Source organism: Harmonia axyridis, chromosome 1 (assembly GCF_914767665.1).
Source record: "Harmonia axyridis chromosome 1, icHarAxyr1.1, whole genome shotgun sequence".
Lineage (NCBI taxonomy): Eukaryota > Metazoa > Arthropoda > Insecta > Coleoptera > Coccinellidae > Harmonia > Harmonia axyridis.
In genome coordinates, this window is record NC_059501.1 from 9,432,214 (window position 1) to 9,449,535 (window position 17,322).

Here is a 17,322-nt window from a genome sequence, read left to right on the forward strand (position 1 = left end):
GAAATACAAAGAGCAGAAAATTCATATTTTGGAAAAAATTAATATCAAGAAAGAAACTTAAATGCGTGTATATCGATCAACAGTCAAAAGCGTAATGTTGTATGGCGCGAAACTATGGGATTTGGGTGGAACTAACAAAAAAAAAACTGTTGGCCACAGGAGCTGTGGAAGATCGAGGTTGGAGAGAAATCAGGGGACAAAATTTCGAGAGAGATATTATTGACGACTAAGATATGAAGCAATACATATAAAATGAATGGATAAAACAAGATGACCAAGAAAAGTGTTGGTATGGATACCTCCAGAAAAACGGAATGAAGAGACCCAGACCACCTGAACCAAAGGGATCGCCGTTTTCGTTTGGACGATCTCATTTGTATTGGGTGTTGTCCGAATTATCAGCGCAATCATAAGTCAAACTTTTTTTGGTTCACTCATTTTCATACGGATTTGGTAAACTGCATAGATTTTTACACCCCCTGTTTTTCAAAGCTTCCTGCATCTATTCGACGAACCGCCACTGATGTATTTATATCTAGATGAAATAAACGCCCATTGTGCCAAACCATTATGAAATTGTGAATGAGAAAATAATATCATATTAGAATAAAAGTACTACTTTTCGATGATATACAAAAAGTGTAGAAGGTATTCAACGAAATTTATTGAGTTGTCTTCAGAGGCGCTTCCTCTTCCAAAGTGGGTGAAACGCTTACGCCAAGAAATATTTCATCTTCTTGACATACTTTAAACGTTCCCTTAGAAATCTACTTCAGAATTCTCCTCGAATTCTCTGCCTCGAAGTGGCCGTTCGAGTTTCGAAAAAACAAAGAACGGTCGAAGACTTAACAGGGTGTTGATGCGTACGATTTATTGTGAAATTGGCTAAATCTTATGAGACAGTGCATTACAGTGGTATTGAGTATTTGGGTTTTTCTCTCTTTCATTTCAGGAGGCTGGATGAACAGAAAATAACAAGTTATAAGTCTTGAAATTGTTGAGAAATTACTCCATTTCTCTGTTTATTATGCAAACCTAGAGAAAGAATTACCAGTTCAAACATCGGGATAATTAAAAAAAAAAGACTTTCAATATCATATTCGATATTTTTCGATCGACTTTGAAGTTCCTTTTTTAGTTCTGGCTAAGTCTGAAGGCTAATGGAAGACATATGTCTATTATTTGAGTCACCTTTCGAAAGAAAACTTAAGCGTTTGGACGACCGATGTCCTGTTGACCTGTGTTATAATTTGGTTGTCATCGATGTTGGTTATACAATACTGATGAGGTCTGAAAAGAGCGATACCTGTCTATCGTTACTTGATGTAATTAACTATCAGCCTTCATTCTGCTAGATGGATTTTTTTCTTCAGTTACAATACGATCGCTTCATCATTACAGAGTGATCCTTTATCGTGCTTATATTCTATGAAAGCCTAGATAACAATATTTATTTGAAATTTATAACTACGATTCCTGAACAATATAATGTGAACATATCACCTTCACTGAATTCAGTTCTCCATATCGTTTGCAAATACCAGTGGTAATTGCAAAAAAATTCCATTAATTTTCTCTGACTTTTTATACTGTTCAAAAGTAGGTAACAACATAATGTATCTATGCATTTTTAATTCAGAATCATACAACTAACCTGGTGAAAATAAAGTGGTGCAAAAACAATCGAATCTATTCGTTGAATTTTATCACGATCAAGATCAAGGTTTCGAAAAGGTGATTAGCAGTGTATTTCACTTTATTTGCAAATGCACCATGGGTTTCTCCGCAAAATCTTCATTTTTTTCTGAAAAGATTCAATTTACTGCAATTCAAGACCAGAATCGGCACTCTAGCAGCATTATTTACCAAGATGTAACGCACCGAAAATAGTTTATTTTTTACGGAGTTGAATTTGGTTAAATTTCGGGCCAGAACTTATGCATGAAGTCTTAGGAGAAAATACTGCAACAAATATAATAACCCTCAATTTAAGCACAAAATGATGCCATTTCTCTAAATGCCCAAAATTCCATAAAATTGGTGACTTTTATTCCTCCTAGTGCCAAAGAAACGTAGATCTTCTGAGACCAGAGCTCGAAATGACCTTAAATCAACACTGAAATCTGCTTGCTAACCTTCAGTTCTAGGAGAAATGTGAGGAAAAGCGTTAACCATTCGACCACATTCAACAAACTCATAAAAACCCATTGTAACTTATCACCCAACATTTTCCACGAAAAAGATCTGTTTACCTGAAAAACTTATCAACTTTGCAACCCTGCCCAAACTCCCACATTCGCCACCAGTTTCCCGCAGAAAACCCACGGATTTCCCAACGCGAGATTTCCGTTTCACACTTCCTCAGACACAGCAACCTTTTTTCTACTCGACGCCCTAAAAACGCCCTCAACGACGCCAAAAAAACATACAAACAGGTAGCAGGCTACCGAACGGATTGCGCAATTTCGATTCACGAGTTAGTTTTCTCATAAATTGAACAAATAACGAAGTCGCCCCGACGCGCACCCTCCCGGAGCTTGGAGCATCGCGACGCTCCACAGCATCCCGCACTCTCCGGCTTCAGTTTCTCCGCAGTCGACGAAAGGACGATACGTGTCCTTTCCGACGCCAACGAGCGAGCGTGTCCTTCGGCCACGTGCGTCGATTTTCGTGTTAGTTGTTGATGTTGTGCTTTTCTATGTTTCGTCGCGTCATGGGTGGTTTTGTTGGTTTGTTCTGTGGTTCCGGTGACGTTTGAGTTTTTGAGGTTTGGATCTTGGGACGAGGGGGTGGTTTGAGTCGTTTCGGAAGGGGGGTGTTTTATGGCTGGAGTAATATTGCAAGATCTATAAATCTAACGAGAGAGTCGAAACCGATATGTCTCTACATTTCTTAAATGCATGAAATTTGCGATGACTTTAGGAAAAGATGGAATTGAACACCAAAATACATATTCCAAAATTTTCTATATTTCTATTGGCTTGCCAGCCAATACAGGCTAATCTCCGAAAATACCACACGGATGTCATACATGTTCTAGCAGTCAGATTAAGACAAGTTACATGCGAATAGCTCTTATTATATTTGAGACAAGCTCATTTTTTGAGTTCGACAATCTTAAACATGATAATAATAGAGTCTTCGTTTGGCAATTTTTAGGGGCGAAGTCTAGCCAAGGCTACTCCACTCAACCCCCGACAAATTACAAATGAAGAATTAATAAAAGGACCAATCAATATACATCATGAATATTACCAAAAACGAATATCATTCACAAAATCTGTAACTGGATCAAAAATATTACATTCCTCAATTATTTTCTCAATGAGTTCAAAGAAGAACCCCCACATGCAATTAGCATCTCATTATGCAATTTCACCGCATTAAAGATGAAAGAGCGCTGAAATATGGCTGAACCAAATTCAGGCTATGCGACTGTGAAACATTCAGGGGAATTAATTTTTGTTCCTCGAACGATTCCAAAGGTTACTTCTTCTTAATTCAGCCCGTAGGCCAGTAAGTTCTAATTAAGTTTTGGTGAGATTGATGTCTATATATTTTTTCATCTTTTGAGAGGTCTAGCTGGAGGTTGTCAAACCTGTGGTCTTCCATTCCATACCCTGTTAACTAACATCCATTCTGTTCACTTGGTACTTTCATTCTCGTTATCGCATTCTTCTCCATCTAACCATGTCCTCGATCTCACATTCCTTCCTTATGTCAGTGCATCGCCACAATTCTCTGAAAGTGTAGGCTGTTATCATACTTCCAAGGATTTTCATTCCTGTTATTCACAACAGGTTGGTTATCTGCTACAGTTCCTATAACGTAGCTTAGTACATGTCTTAAAAATCTTGGTTTTAGCTCAGGTGTTCTTGTACTTGTTATAAGATATCACTTTTCTCAGAGCACCAGCTATTCTGTTGGCTTTACATGCTTGATCTCTTACTCAGTTGGTCTTGTTTAGACTACGGGTAAGTTGCACTCCCAGGTATTGAAACTCCATCACTTATTCTATAGGATTGTCTTTAACTACAAGTTTATAATAGCTTGTGAGTACTTTAGCGATAACGAGTGTTTAATTTCGTGTCAAATATTGCAGCAGCCTTCTGCATCATTAGAAATAATAAATCAAAGGGAAAAGTTCAACTTACCACTACATATCTTACCGGCAATAATACACAGCTCTCGTACCTGGATAAAATTTAGCTGAAATTAATATTTTTATCGCCTTTAACATGGAAAATCATTTTCAGTACTCAGCACTAAGAGTATAGCCCTAACATTAAAACCTAGTCTTTTTCTTAATTTCTTCTGATCATCAGATTCTTGAAAGCCTGAAAAGCCAGATTCTAGGTAGACCTATACGTCTTCTGTAATTGACCTCCATCTCAAAGATGTTTTTGGTCAATATATCGATAATGCTTGATTAGTTTGGATTTCAATTACATATATGAACATAACAATAGAATATTATCTATCAGTAAGAGTTTAATCTTTTCAATGTTTAGATATAATTCTTTTGTACTGTGTGTATTAATATGTTAAAAGTGAATAAATAAAGTTATCAGGTATTCGGTGAAAAACATCAATGAAATTCTATGAATCGCTTTCAACAAAGTGTTAGTTATTCTGGCCAGAATACTTCGGTCAAATACAGCACTGTAAAACTCTAAAGCTTCGTTCGATTGATGTCATTTACAATATACGCGGTCCTCATAGCCTCCACATGTTGATTTGTCACTATATCGGAGTAACATGTCAATAAGCTTCGATTAATTTCGAATTTTTATCCCGAATAATTGAAATTTGGAGTGGCATTGTTTCGTTTCATTGAGAATCTGTACGTTGACATCACATATTGATGGAGAGAATCAATTCCAATGTGCCAGATTAATTAATTTTTAAAATGGGTTCTGTTTGGGATATAATATCATTGTGGAATATGCAATATGATTTGAAGTTTTTCGGGCGTTAAATAAATGATACAACGGTAGATGGAATTTTGGATATTTGAACAAATTGTACGAAATTTCCATTTATATGTAATTTCCCCAGGAAGATGCACTGATGAACTGCGGTAAATTTGATTTTCAACTATGTCATCTACCAGTTATTCGAATATTTCAGCTCCAGAATATGCAGGTCTATGGCCTTTAGCCGGTTAATGGATAAAATTTCGTTATTTTAAAAACTGCTGGTTCGATCAATATGAAATTTTGCATTTGTATTGAAAATGACAACTTGAAGCTTCGTAAGAAATGTAATGTTGATTGCTGAAACAGAATCTCTGAAAATTCAAGAAAATATCGAAAAAAATTAATCAATATTTTCGTGATCACTAAACAGAGATTGTGGGTTAATTTCAAGCAGATCACAGAAAGTTGATGGAGACCAATTAAAAATGAATACGAAATGCTGAATATTTTCCAGATTACAGATTTGATCGGGTTTAGATTTTACGTGTATACAGGGTAATCACTGGGAAAAGGAATTACTTAAAACGCGAATAGATAACACCAGGTGGTTCTGGATATACCACATTTATTGGCACTGACTGTCTTTGTTACCTAGAAACAGGAGGTTTTCTGCCTGGGGTCAGAACAAGCAAACCACCCTGTATATTTCCATTATATTTGGCACATATGTTTCTTATTTAATGCTCAAGCAATTTTATCTTTGAAAAATGATACCTGTTTTTTTTTATTTTGTTTTAGGTATCAATCTCTTGGACCATTAGACGTTCAAATAACAAAACACCTTAATAAGATGTGTAAAAAAACAAACTTAGAATAACTACAACAAATGTTCTTCTCATTTTTGTACAGAGTGTTTTGCTGTATTAATTTTCAACCTTATCATCAATTGAATTTTGTTTTAGAGGATACTTGCTCTGATCTTTCCATCTCCAACTCTATTCCATAAAATACTTCAACTTTGTTAAAGATTTGGATATCCTTCAAAAAACAATTTATGAACATATTTTGAATTTTCCAGTGTTTCATAGGAGGCAGAAAGCTCGAAGCTAGCAAGAACCATCCCATATTCAATTGATGCGTCCAATATCCATTAGTGTCCATCAATGTTGCAGAATGACATCCACTAAAAAGTATTTCAATGCACCCTCGAAAAATCTATAACCGGCTCATTTCAAGCGCGACCGAATAATCCTAAACCGAAAGGGAAAAATATTGAAAACTGCATGAACGTGATTCACTTTTTACTCGAACCCGTCAGTCACTTTGGGAAAAGCAATTAGGTCATGCATAAAGCTCACATTGAAGTATATCGGAAGCGACAGAAGCAGCTCTGATACTCGTCAAAATGAACGCTTGAGAGTGGATGATGAATTGTCCATTGAAACCATGGGGATTCATTACTTTTTTCATCGGACCTGTAAGACAATTAGGGAAAGTGCTCGTCACGATCAATATGTCATAGAGAGGAGATTGGAATATTTGAAGGCTTAGATTAGGGTTTGCTATTTGAAAATGATGCGTTAACGATTTAATTGAATCAGCCAGGGCAGGTAGTATAAAATTGTGTCGGCTGCACCACCATCGGTTATGGCCAATCGGTTATTTATTTAGGTTGGCTACACTTCTCTTTCAATTCTGACAGTTTTGTTTTAGATCTCAAGAATAAGAAAAAAAACTAATGATTCTATCTGCCTCGATCTCTACAACCTCAAACTTATTATTTGACGCTCGGTTGAACTCAACCGACGGTCAACAATCCTTTATAATACTTGCCCTCAAGGGTATCAGGACAAAATGAATCAGATCAGTTAGAAACAATTTCGTATTATGATATTATAATTTAGTGGAAATTAAGTTTCATTTTGTTCATGATGAATTCCTGAGAAACGTCATGGCACTCCAAAGGCTATGAAGGAAATTGTGCTAGACACACTTTTAAACAAATTTATTTTAATACATGAATAGAAAATCGAAGGAATTCCAATTAAACACGCAGTTGTGAAAGATTTTGATGTTTTGATTGGATGTGCCTAATATAGGCGAATTGACAGCTGTAGCAGATTCTAATTCAAATTTGACATGAAACTCAGTTGTGGACGTTGTGGTGCTACTTCATTTCGTTCATTACCACCAATTTCTTTTCAATTTATTTATTCATGATGTCCTTCATCTATCTCAACTCCAAAATGGTTTGATGGATTAAGTGTTAAAATGGCCAATAATTTTCAAGCTGCTCCTCACCGACACCTTTATTTTTCTAGGCTTGACACGGTTGTACCTATACCGTATCAAATGATCAGTTTTCCTACAGGAATATTTTTATTCCATGCTTCACCTGATTTCCAAGAGGGATTTACAGTTATAAAGAGACGATTTAACTCAATTCTTCAAAAATTAGCTGGTTATTCATAGGGTGCTCATGCCAGCACTCTTCGTACGGCAGCTTGGGCCTTGGTTTCTTACAGCTGAATACTGTAGTTCTGTTTAGTTCAATAATGCTCATGTTGATTAAATCGATGCTCAGCTTCACGTTTCTATGAAAATTACATTGGTTACCAGTGCTATCACATTAATTTCCGCCTCATTTTCGTAGACAGGTTGCATTCAGGAAATTTTGGGATAAATTTTATTTCTATCCGAACTTATTTTCAATTGTATCTTACCTCCCAGATACTAGAACTGCCAGATTGAAGTCATGCGAACCTTTATGGTCCAATACTTTCCTTCAATCTAATAAAAGTGACAAGGAAATTTAGCGTTCGGAATGGAGTTCCTGTAATGTCTTCAACAAAAGTCTAATCGTTGAAATTTCAGAGAAAGTTCCAGGTTTCAATCTTCCCAGGAAAAGTTGGATATTTCAAATTGACTTAGAACTGGCATTCTATTGAAAGCCCACTATGTGAGTGTGGTGTAGAAGAAACCATGGACCACTTGGTGAATACTTGTTCAATTTATGAATTTCATAATGGTTTCCAAGCTATTCATTCCGTTTCAGATTCTTCTTTAGAATAGGTGGTCAACTTTGTATCAATCTAATGGAAACTATTACATTATTATTTTTTTCTGGTTCTTCTCTTTTCCTGATTTCAGATTTGATTATAAGATTAAAGTTATCTAACCAACTTTAAACTGTTGCTCTCAATGCAAGAGAGTCTGAATAATACTACTCAAGCATCTTTTGAAGCTTGAGAAAACACTGATGGTGTCAATATTTGCGCCAAGCTCTTGAGTTATTGAGATACTTGATATTTTCGCCTTATCCTACTTTGGCGCTAGTTACGCTTCGTTTCGCTTCATAGAACCACGCCAAAACCGAAATAGGACGAATTGGCGGATACCTCCAGAGACGCTCAACCTCCGTAACCACGAAACAGCCGGGGTGGGTAATTTGATCTTGTTCGAGATTAATCCGAGCGAAAAGGTGTTCGGGACTCCATTCACCGCAGCATAAAGAATCCGAGGGCGGAAAGCCAATGGCGCCCGAGGATGTGATTCAATAGGGCAAATATTTGTTTTCGATATATATCTGCACACATATAATGGGGCGAAATTCGGTTATTTTCGCTTTACGAGGCGAAGCGGCTCCCTGGGCGGTAATCGAAAATGGGGCTCGCGGCGCTTGATAAGTACTCTTCCTGTACTTGCTAAAGGCAGGTAATTGATTATTAGTGTGTGGCTAATCTTTTCATCCTGTAGTAGAGTGGCGGAGTTGGGCCTACAGACCCTCGCAGTTGGTTTTTATAGGAGTGTGGGTGTTGGTGACCCACTTTGAGCACTCGATGGAGATTCTCGAATTCGTTTCCAGAGGTTCCAAGCTATTCTGAATTAGTGCGAGGTAATAAAGGTTTCAGGTTTATTGTTTTAATTAGAATGAATATATTTCTGCGAAAGATACAATGTTAGTTCGAAACATAATAATTTTGATAACATTTTGAGAAACACTGGGAAATTTTTCTTTCTCTTATGCATCCTCATGGACAAACTAGCCTTACAAAGGGTTAAACAGTGTGCGTCTTCGTGTTTGAAGACCACGACCTATCTCACTAAACCTTAACTGCTGTTTTAAAGGTTCTGGACTTCTACTTGCCTTTTTCGAACTTTTTCTATTTGTTACTATTTCACGATTGTCTTCCATAGAAGAGTTATATAGCATCCTAATCACATCTTCTATAGGGTTGCAGTCAACTATTATTTTTAGCTTTTTATCTGTCTGTTGACTTGCTTTTCGAAAAAATCTTTTCGGCTTTTTTCTCCTGGAAATCTTGTGGCAATGTTTGAATTTTCTGGTTTCTCACGAGCCACGGCACATTCATTGTAGCTGTCAACAGTTTGTCTGTATATCCAAATGCAGCCGATCCAAGTGTTAGTTGAGCTCTTGCAATTGACTTCATCATCTTGAGTTTCGGATTTTGGTTCCTTTGGCTCTTCATTCAAGTGGGAAAAGTCTGGTCATTGCTGATTTTGTTTTTTCCGCTTCGTATTTCATATGGCTTTTCCATGTCAGTCTATTATCTAGTGGTAACACCTAGATACTTCATATTCCCATTTTATATCTTCTTCTTCTATCTCTCAATTTGAGTTGATCTTTGGTCTGCTTTTTCTATAGGAGAGTAGACTGGCTTCTGTATCGTCTAGTGCTTCTGGCAGTCTTTTGTATATGGCGTATGTTTGTCGATGCCTGTCTGCTATTATCGCATCATTTTCGTATAGGCCTAACAGATTTCTTATTTTTTTGTATTTTTATTGTATACATATATGTATAGAGTAGAGGTCCTAGAGCTAAGCCTTGAAGTACCCCTGCTTTTTTAATTCATGATTTTGAGTCATCTATTTCGAAGTAGAAATGTCTGACTCTTAGGTGCTTAACGGAACCTCCTAATTGGTTTTTATACCAACGCGTAAGTGGGTAATCTAATTTAAGTGCCCAATTGATTTTCTCGAATTCATTTTTAGTTGGTAGAACTATGATGAACAAGTGTAAAAATTTGTAAGTTTCTGACTTGTTGTCTCAACAAAAATGAACAGATTTTAGAGATAGATATACTACACCTAATGAAGTTCCTCGATGTGGGAAGTCGAGCTATTCTGAAAAAGTGAAACAATGAGGATTTTTTTTCTATAATAGACAAGTCCTTTGAATGGCATATGTTTTTTCGAAGCAATATAATAGTGGTATATACTGGATGAAGCAATGAATAAATCTCTAATTCTCATATCAATTCACATTAATTGATTCACATCCTTGAATTGGAGAGTTTACGAAAAATAATAAATCTACTAGCCAAAGTATTGATCTGAAAAAGGTGTTCAACAGAGAAGTTTCCCAAACGATTATAATAATGAAAAAAACACTATGATAAAGATAAAGACTATGTCTCATTTAGATTCGAATTATTTTCTCGATTTTTTCTTAGAAATCTCCGGAAGAAACTACATTAATATCAGACGTCGCTCTTCAATTGAGGCCAATGAAGTTATACAGACACTGTTAGCGTCCACATCTAGGTAAACTTTCAATGCACCACTGAAGAATTACTTGTCTTGTCTCAGAGTTTCTCTATGATTGTTATCGCTATTCAATAAATCAGTTCTAAGGGTGTTGTCAAATTTTACTCTCGCTATACGAGAATAATTTCTCCCCATCAAATTATTCCGAGAGTAAAATGGATCGAACTAACAAGACGAGAGATGTACCTAACGACCAATAAACATCCAGCATTTCCAGAACATATCGGCGACGACCTCATTGGCCCTTATTTCACCAGGTTTATGATGGAATGCAGTATTTCTCAGTCACGCGATTCATTTTCCTGCAATCTCAATAAGACGCAAAACGACAACGACAATAAACTCCCCCCTTTCCAGAAATGACGACTGCTAGCAGTTAGCGAAACGTCTCGGAAACGACCAGAGTAAATTTCAATCCACCCCCTCCACCCCCTTTTTGCACCCGATCCGTATTTTCGCCATTAAAGCGGGCAACTGACGAGAGAGGGTGAATTCCCCGTGCAGTGAATATAAACGTAAATAGAAGTAATTTTATGAAAACATCCCCGCGACGAAAGTCCGCATACATTTCTTGCGAGGACGTGCACTCGAACTGATTGGATTATCCCCGGGAAAACTGAATGGGAAAACGGTCGTTTTTCACGGGGTTTGTGGCGATAAGTGCCGCGCGTTTTCCTCAGAATCGACCTGTTACGGGATTATTTCTCGGAGAAGATGACGCGCGCTAACCTGCGAACGTTGAGCGCGTGAGAGGGAAGTGAAAGGAGCTGGGTGCTAGACTGCCGCCGTGAGGGCGCACGTAGATGGAGAGGTTTTGCATGGTATGGGATTCAACGACAGAAAACTGAGGAGGTTACGACGATTCAGGTTTTTCGGCAGGGCCAAGGTGTACCTCATGGTGCGGTGGCCTATGCTGGTAAGTTGGATTTTACTTGTTGGAACTTTAGGGGAGCTGAAATGATAGTTTATGTTCACCCAAATCAGGAGCTGCGAAATTATATTAATTTTCTGATAATTCCAAGACAACTTGTAGCGACAAAAAGCAATTAGACATAATGTCTGTGTCTAGCCGAAATTATCGTCACAATACTTAATATAAAAGTAACTGCATTAGTGTAACAATGGTATTTCGTGGTACTTGTGCATACAATTTTTTCAGTCATAGGGTTCTCAAAAAGACACAATAGAGAATATCTTTCCCCTACCCTGATTAGTGTGCAGGCACCATGATACCATTGCGCGGGAATACAACTCAGAGAATAAGAAAAGGAAGAAGAAATTCACGGTGTACGATATGATTTTATGTTTGTTACCCAGGTATAAAACGAGGAAAAGAAGAGTTCAGTGGAGTAACTTATGAGGTGATGACCAGTAGTTGAGTAAGTAGAGTGTTCAAGGATATTTCCAAGTGCTGTACCACAATAAATTTCTTGTCTGTGGTCCATCAATGTATCAATAATCCCTACGAAAAAGTTATACCCCAAAAACTATTCTATTAATTGGATGCTTTGCATTTACACTCAAAATTTTATAGTCCATTGCAATACAGCAGAAAATCGAATGAAAAACTGTATTTCTTCGACAACGGAGTCAACTAATTGAAATGTTTTGTATAGATGTAAAATAATAATTTATTTTGTATAACATATAATGAATAATTTTGTATTTACCCATCACCAGATTCACAAAAAATTCAGGAGAAATATCGAAAAAACTATCCAATATTCCTCTAATAATAGATCCTACCAAATTGAGATTCAGTTTGCATATGTTAAATAATCTCTCGAATATCCACCTTAAATTTCAGAATGATATAATTTTATTTCCAAGAATTCTTTATCAAGAAAAGCTTTTCATCAGTTTTTCCATTCCTATGAGTATCATGAATCGCTGAAGAATTACGAAATCGTAAAGAATTCCTTTCCCTTTTTCTGTAATTTTTTCTTTCCTTCCCTAACTATCTGGAGTATTCCAGGCCTATGAGCAATATAAAATATATCAGCATTTTGTTCGCCCATTCCTGTTGTGAGTGAAAATTTTACGACTGCTTACTGAAGAAGTCCCATTGTATTGTGGAATTGTTATAAATCATCTGGGGGATATTGATGAATAGCTGCTGTATCGGCTTTTCTGGAGCTCGTCGAGCGTACGAATTTTTTACATGGACATCCCACATTTTCTACACTCTCGAATCGGTATTTTCGGCTTGGGTGGCTTGATTTCAGAGGAGATCCGGAAAAAGGGAAGCTTTTGCAGCTTTTGCTGAACGTGAAATTAGGAGATTTATTTGAATTGGAATTTAATCGCTGAAAGAAATTTTCAAACCGCTCCTGATATATCTACTGAGGGATGAAAATATGATTCGAATCAGTGCATACCTAATCAGCTGGACGGAGAAGGGAGAATCAAAAATTACTTATTTGCTTTCTGTCGCAACTATTCGTTTATATTTTGCCGATTGTGACCGTCATCTGTTTCTGATACCGCATAAAAAAGTTCAGTCGAATTTTTCCGGAAAATGATGAAAAAAAGGTGGATTTTTATTTGAATGGATAGCAACTTCCGATGAATCTTAATTACGTATCTTGAAACATAATTTTGACAGTTTATATTCATTTTTGAATAGACATTCTATAATATTGGACCTCATCAACATTCGATCATAAAAAACGTTTCTCATAGTTATGGATAAATTTGTTGTTATTGCAGATCTTTCGATCAATTTAAAGTCTCGATAGGAATATTGAAAGATAATATAATTACTGTTGAAAAGCGAATGATGAACAATTTAAGCATATTAATATTGAGATTCTTTTATAAATTTGCAAAGAAATGCACCTTTCTTCCTCTTCTGTTTTCGAAGAAAATTCTCCTTAAGTGTTTGTTTTTTTGGGGTACTCACTATTCGGTTTTCTCCTTCTTTTGATCTACTTAGAAATATTACTGAAGTTTCCAGTCCGGCGGCGGCGTCTGGATCTAATTCAGATACAGATACAGAGAGAGAATCCAGGTATTCAACATTCAATAAATTCAGTTTCATCCAGATGTGAACATGTTTGAGTTCACCTGAACTGACTCACAACTCAAAGAATATCGAAACCGATCCTCCAATATGCGAACACACTATGCGTGTTTTATACTAATCGAGTAGAGTAGTATCTAGTATTTGCCTACGTGCTGATATGCGGCTTACAGTTACAAAAAGTCGGTCTGACTCAGTTCCCTCCTTCAAACTTTTTAAAGCTTTTGGGATACAAATCAGGAGTCGTTATTTTTAATCAACCATTTTAATGAAACTAATGGTTTTCCCCCACCTTGAGATAATGGGATCATAAATTATTCTTTCAGTTTTTCCATCATTAATATACATTTCTTTCTTGAAGAAAGTGGTTGAACACCTGTTGCCACCTCAACCTAAATTAGAAACGTGAAATGGCTTTTTTGCGATTGGTGCATCTGGTGTGTCTTCATCACAAATCAGAAGCAAGCTTTTGTATTCGTTACTTTTGGAAATATTGAACTTTCCTTTTTTTCTCGGGAATTGTTTGGAGCTGCTTTCTCTTAAGTTCCATGCTGATTTGAATTCAACATCGGTGAACTGAGTAAGTTAAGTATACTATATTATAATGCTTCTCCGTCAGTACTTTTGCGATCTCATTTTAGATTATCTTCATTGTGAATTCCTTATATTCTCAACCATTCCGCTTGTGCATATTGAATACCCAGTCCATTAATATTTTCGCCAGAACATTAATGAAAGCCTTTTTGTCCAGGAAATATCCTTTGGGCTTTGGCCTTATAAAAATTTATTGCCGCCATATATAGGTATACTGTCTGCTTGGTAAGATGGTGTTGGTTTATATCGAAATATATTTTTCCCTACTCTATCAGTTGGAGGAAGCATTCACTCACCAATGCATTTTTCGACTTTTTAGAGTTTATTGGACATTTTTCAGTATTTTTTGTAGTATCATTAGCAACCTGATGTTTTTTCGATGCAATTTTCTTTCTGCAGTGCAATTACTGCTGTAGTTTTCAGACTATTGCATTACTGTTATGAGGGCATTATTCGATGAACGAGCTTTCAAAAAGACTATAACAAAAAAAATGTTCATAGCAGAAAAGCTAGAAAACTGAATTGGTCTGGATTCATATTCCTTTTCAAGAATAGCAAAGATAGAGAAAGATTTGTTGCCAACCTGAGAAAATCATTTTGTGGATAAGAACCTATAATATCATCCTGGATGATATGCCATCACGTAGTCATAAATAAATTTGAAGAAATCATTCAATTTCGAGTGTAAGTCTTCTGGTGTCACTGTGAATATTTATTGCTTTTAGAACCTTGAAAAAATTGTCGTTGAATCCAGCAAATATTCGAAGTGCAATGGATATTCCATCCATAACGATTCAAGTCCAGAGAACTTCGCATAACGAGAAGATACAAGTACTTCTACAATTGCTCGAGTATCATGATGTCCCCTCCTCAAGGATGAATTTCAAATAAAGGCTTCCATACAGACCATTCAAAACCTCTCACCGCATTCCGCTGCTGCATACGTGAATTTAATGACCGATTCCAACAGACGGCAAAGTTTACACACGTCCTCTTCTTCGAGGAGCACAAATCCCGGCGAATGGGATACGGAATTCATTTCAAATTGCCCCGTTCCCCGAATTAGCAAGCGGATCCCGACAGATGGAGTTACCGAAGTAGTAGGTGTCGCCCCAGGCGGGGAGACGACGTGGGAATGAACATTTGTATGTTTATCTAGGGGGGCGAAAACATGAATAACTCGGAATCCTCCGAAGAGGTCCTGGAATTCGGCGATTAAATCCCGAGAATTAATTCTGATGAGTTTTGATGTACTCCGGGTCGTGGAGAGTGAATATGCTCAGGGTGAAGGGATGAAGGGGTTGGACGGGGCGGGGTTGTAAGTTGGGACAAATGAGGACGAGGTGGAGTGTTTATTGCTGGGGGCTGTAGTTATGATTGCTTTTGGCGAAGTGACTTATTAATTTCGTTATGTAGTGGTAAAAAGAATTTGGCTAGAAGGACGAAGGGGCTCTGTTATAGGTGTAAGGTAGTGATTACTGTTGAGGGGTCTTCGAAATTCGAACAATATTTCAATGGACTACCAACAAAAACCTGCTGATTGGAGGAAATTCGCCGACACTAGAGCAGTAACTGCGGATGAAGTAAAATCGAGTGAACAATATTGTTATCATTCAAATTAGTATATGAGCTTAGATTTTGATCAATAAAATTATCATTTCCTTCGAGTGTGGTACTTTCACCATGTCAGCAATATCTGGAGTTGTTATTATTATTATTTGAACTGGGGTCGTTTTGGTTCGGTAAGCCTTCCGGGAACTGCGACCATGCAGATCTTTCGTTCACTACCCTACTCATTCATAGAAACCCAGGGAGGTCGTCAACGACGTTTATAAAATTGACAACCTCCCTAGGGGCCATGGCCGTTACCTCTCTGGTATCCAGAACCGGCTTACCCATGTGAATGGTTCTTAGTCCAGCCAGCTCCGGACACTTGCATATCAAGTGTTCGGCTGTTTCTATTTCCGATACACAGAGCCTGCAAATCTCGTCTGCTGACTTTCCCATACGGTACAAATGATGTTTGTGCCGACAGTGCCCCGTCAGCAGTCCCACCATCACCCGAAACTTGGCTCGCGACAGCTTCAGGAGCTTTTTGGCGTAGGTAGGTGAAATCTTCACGAATTTCTTTGCCTGAACAAGTCTAGGAGTGTTAGTCCAGTGGATTGTCCTGCTGTTCAACTCCCATAGCTGGACCGCAGCTTCATATTGCAGGTGTTAAACCTTGATGCACTTTTTGCAAGCTCATCAGCTCTTTCATTTCCACAGTGCCCTTGTACCCATAGTAGAGTCACCTTATTTCCTCTGGCCAGTTGCTTTATGATGTTACGGCACTCCCAAGTCAGCAGCGACCCCTGACAACACGATTCCAGGGATCTCAGAGTGGTTTGACTGTCCGTGGTTATGTAGATATGCGCCCCCTTGAGGTTCATTTTGAGACACCCTGGGCGCATCTCTGAAGTTAAGACACCTCATGAACTGCTGAGCCTGGTTGTTCAGTTTTTCGCACAAAACTTCCTCAACTCAAGTGTTGTTTTATTATTCATTAAAAAACCATAAAAACAACAAAGGGTTGCCTTGCACCTCAAGGTGGGACGCTCATCAGAGCTGTTCTCATCTACAGCTCACCTTTCACTTTCAGATTTCTAATAATCTCCAGTATATGAAAAGCACTGACGTGACCATAGAAGCTTACGTGGGCTCGTTCATCGATGTTCCAATTGCACTCTTGGATGTACCCATTGTCAGTTGTTTGTCCCTAGAAGGTGCAAATGGCACATTAATGTATGATTGCCTAAAAACATACAAATATTTTCGATCAATGAATAGTTTTCTGATCGAAATATTTTAAAATCAATGTTATGAAAGAATTTCACCAAAGAAATTGAATTACAACTCATCAAGACACGCATCATTCCAATAGCGACTCCTGCAGGATCGCGTGTTGTCGTGCGCATCCTGCAGTCTTGAAATATTAACTCCGGGCACTGTCAGCGCTGGGGGTTCCGTACCGTTCTGCCACGATTCCCAGTTTATGCTGCATGATGATTTATTCCTGCTGATTACCGTTTAATAGAAATCCATTTAGGTGAAATACGGCTGATGGCAGGAATTCAACTCGCAAACAACTTCTCTAATTGATGTTGAATTTTCACTGCATGAAACGTTGGAAAATGATAGTTCCTTCTACAAATCTGACAAAGATGGGTGTCGACGAGA

The 17,322-nt window shown here is 37.5% G+C and overlaps 1 protein-coding gene across 10 annotated transcripts in view; it reads left to right on the plus strand.

The window, feature by feature from the left end:
• The window catches only part of LOC123688953 (disks large 1 tumor suppressor protein), a 742,726-nt gene that overhangs the window by 476,350 nt on the left and 249,054 nt on the right, over positions 1–17,322 (plus strand). Inside the window, exon 1 of one of the 10 annotated variants that reach the window (XM_045627724.1) lies at positions 11,296–11,403. The exons of the other annotated variants lie outside the window; for them this stretch is intronic. Within the exon in view, the coding sequence (XP_045483680.1) occupies positions 11,311–11,403 (93 nt within the window). The 5' untranslated portion in view covers positions 11,296–11,310. Of the gene's footprint in view, positions 1–11,295; positions 11,404–17,322 lie in introns of those variants that run through there. 10 annotated transcript variants of the gene reach the window in all.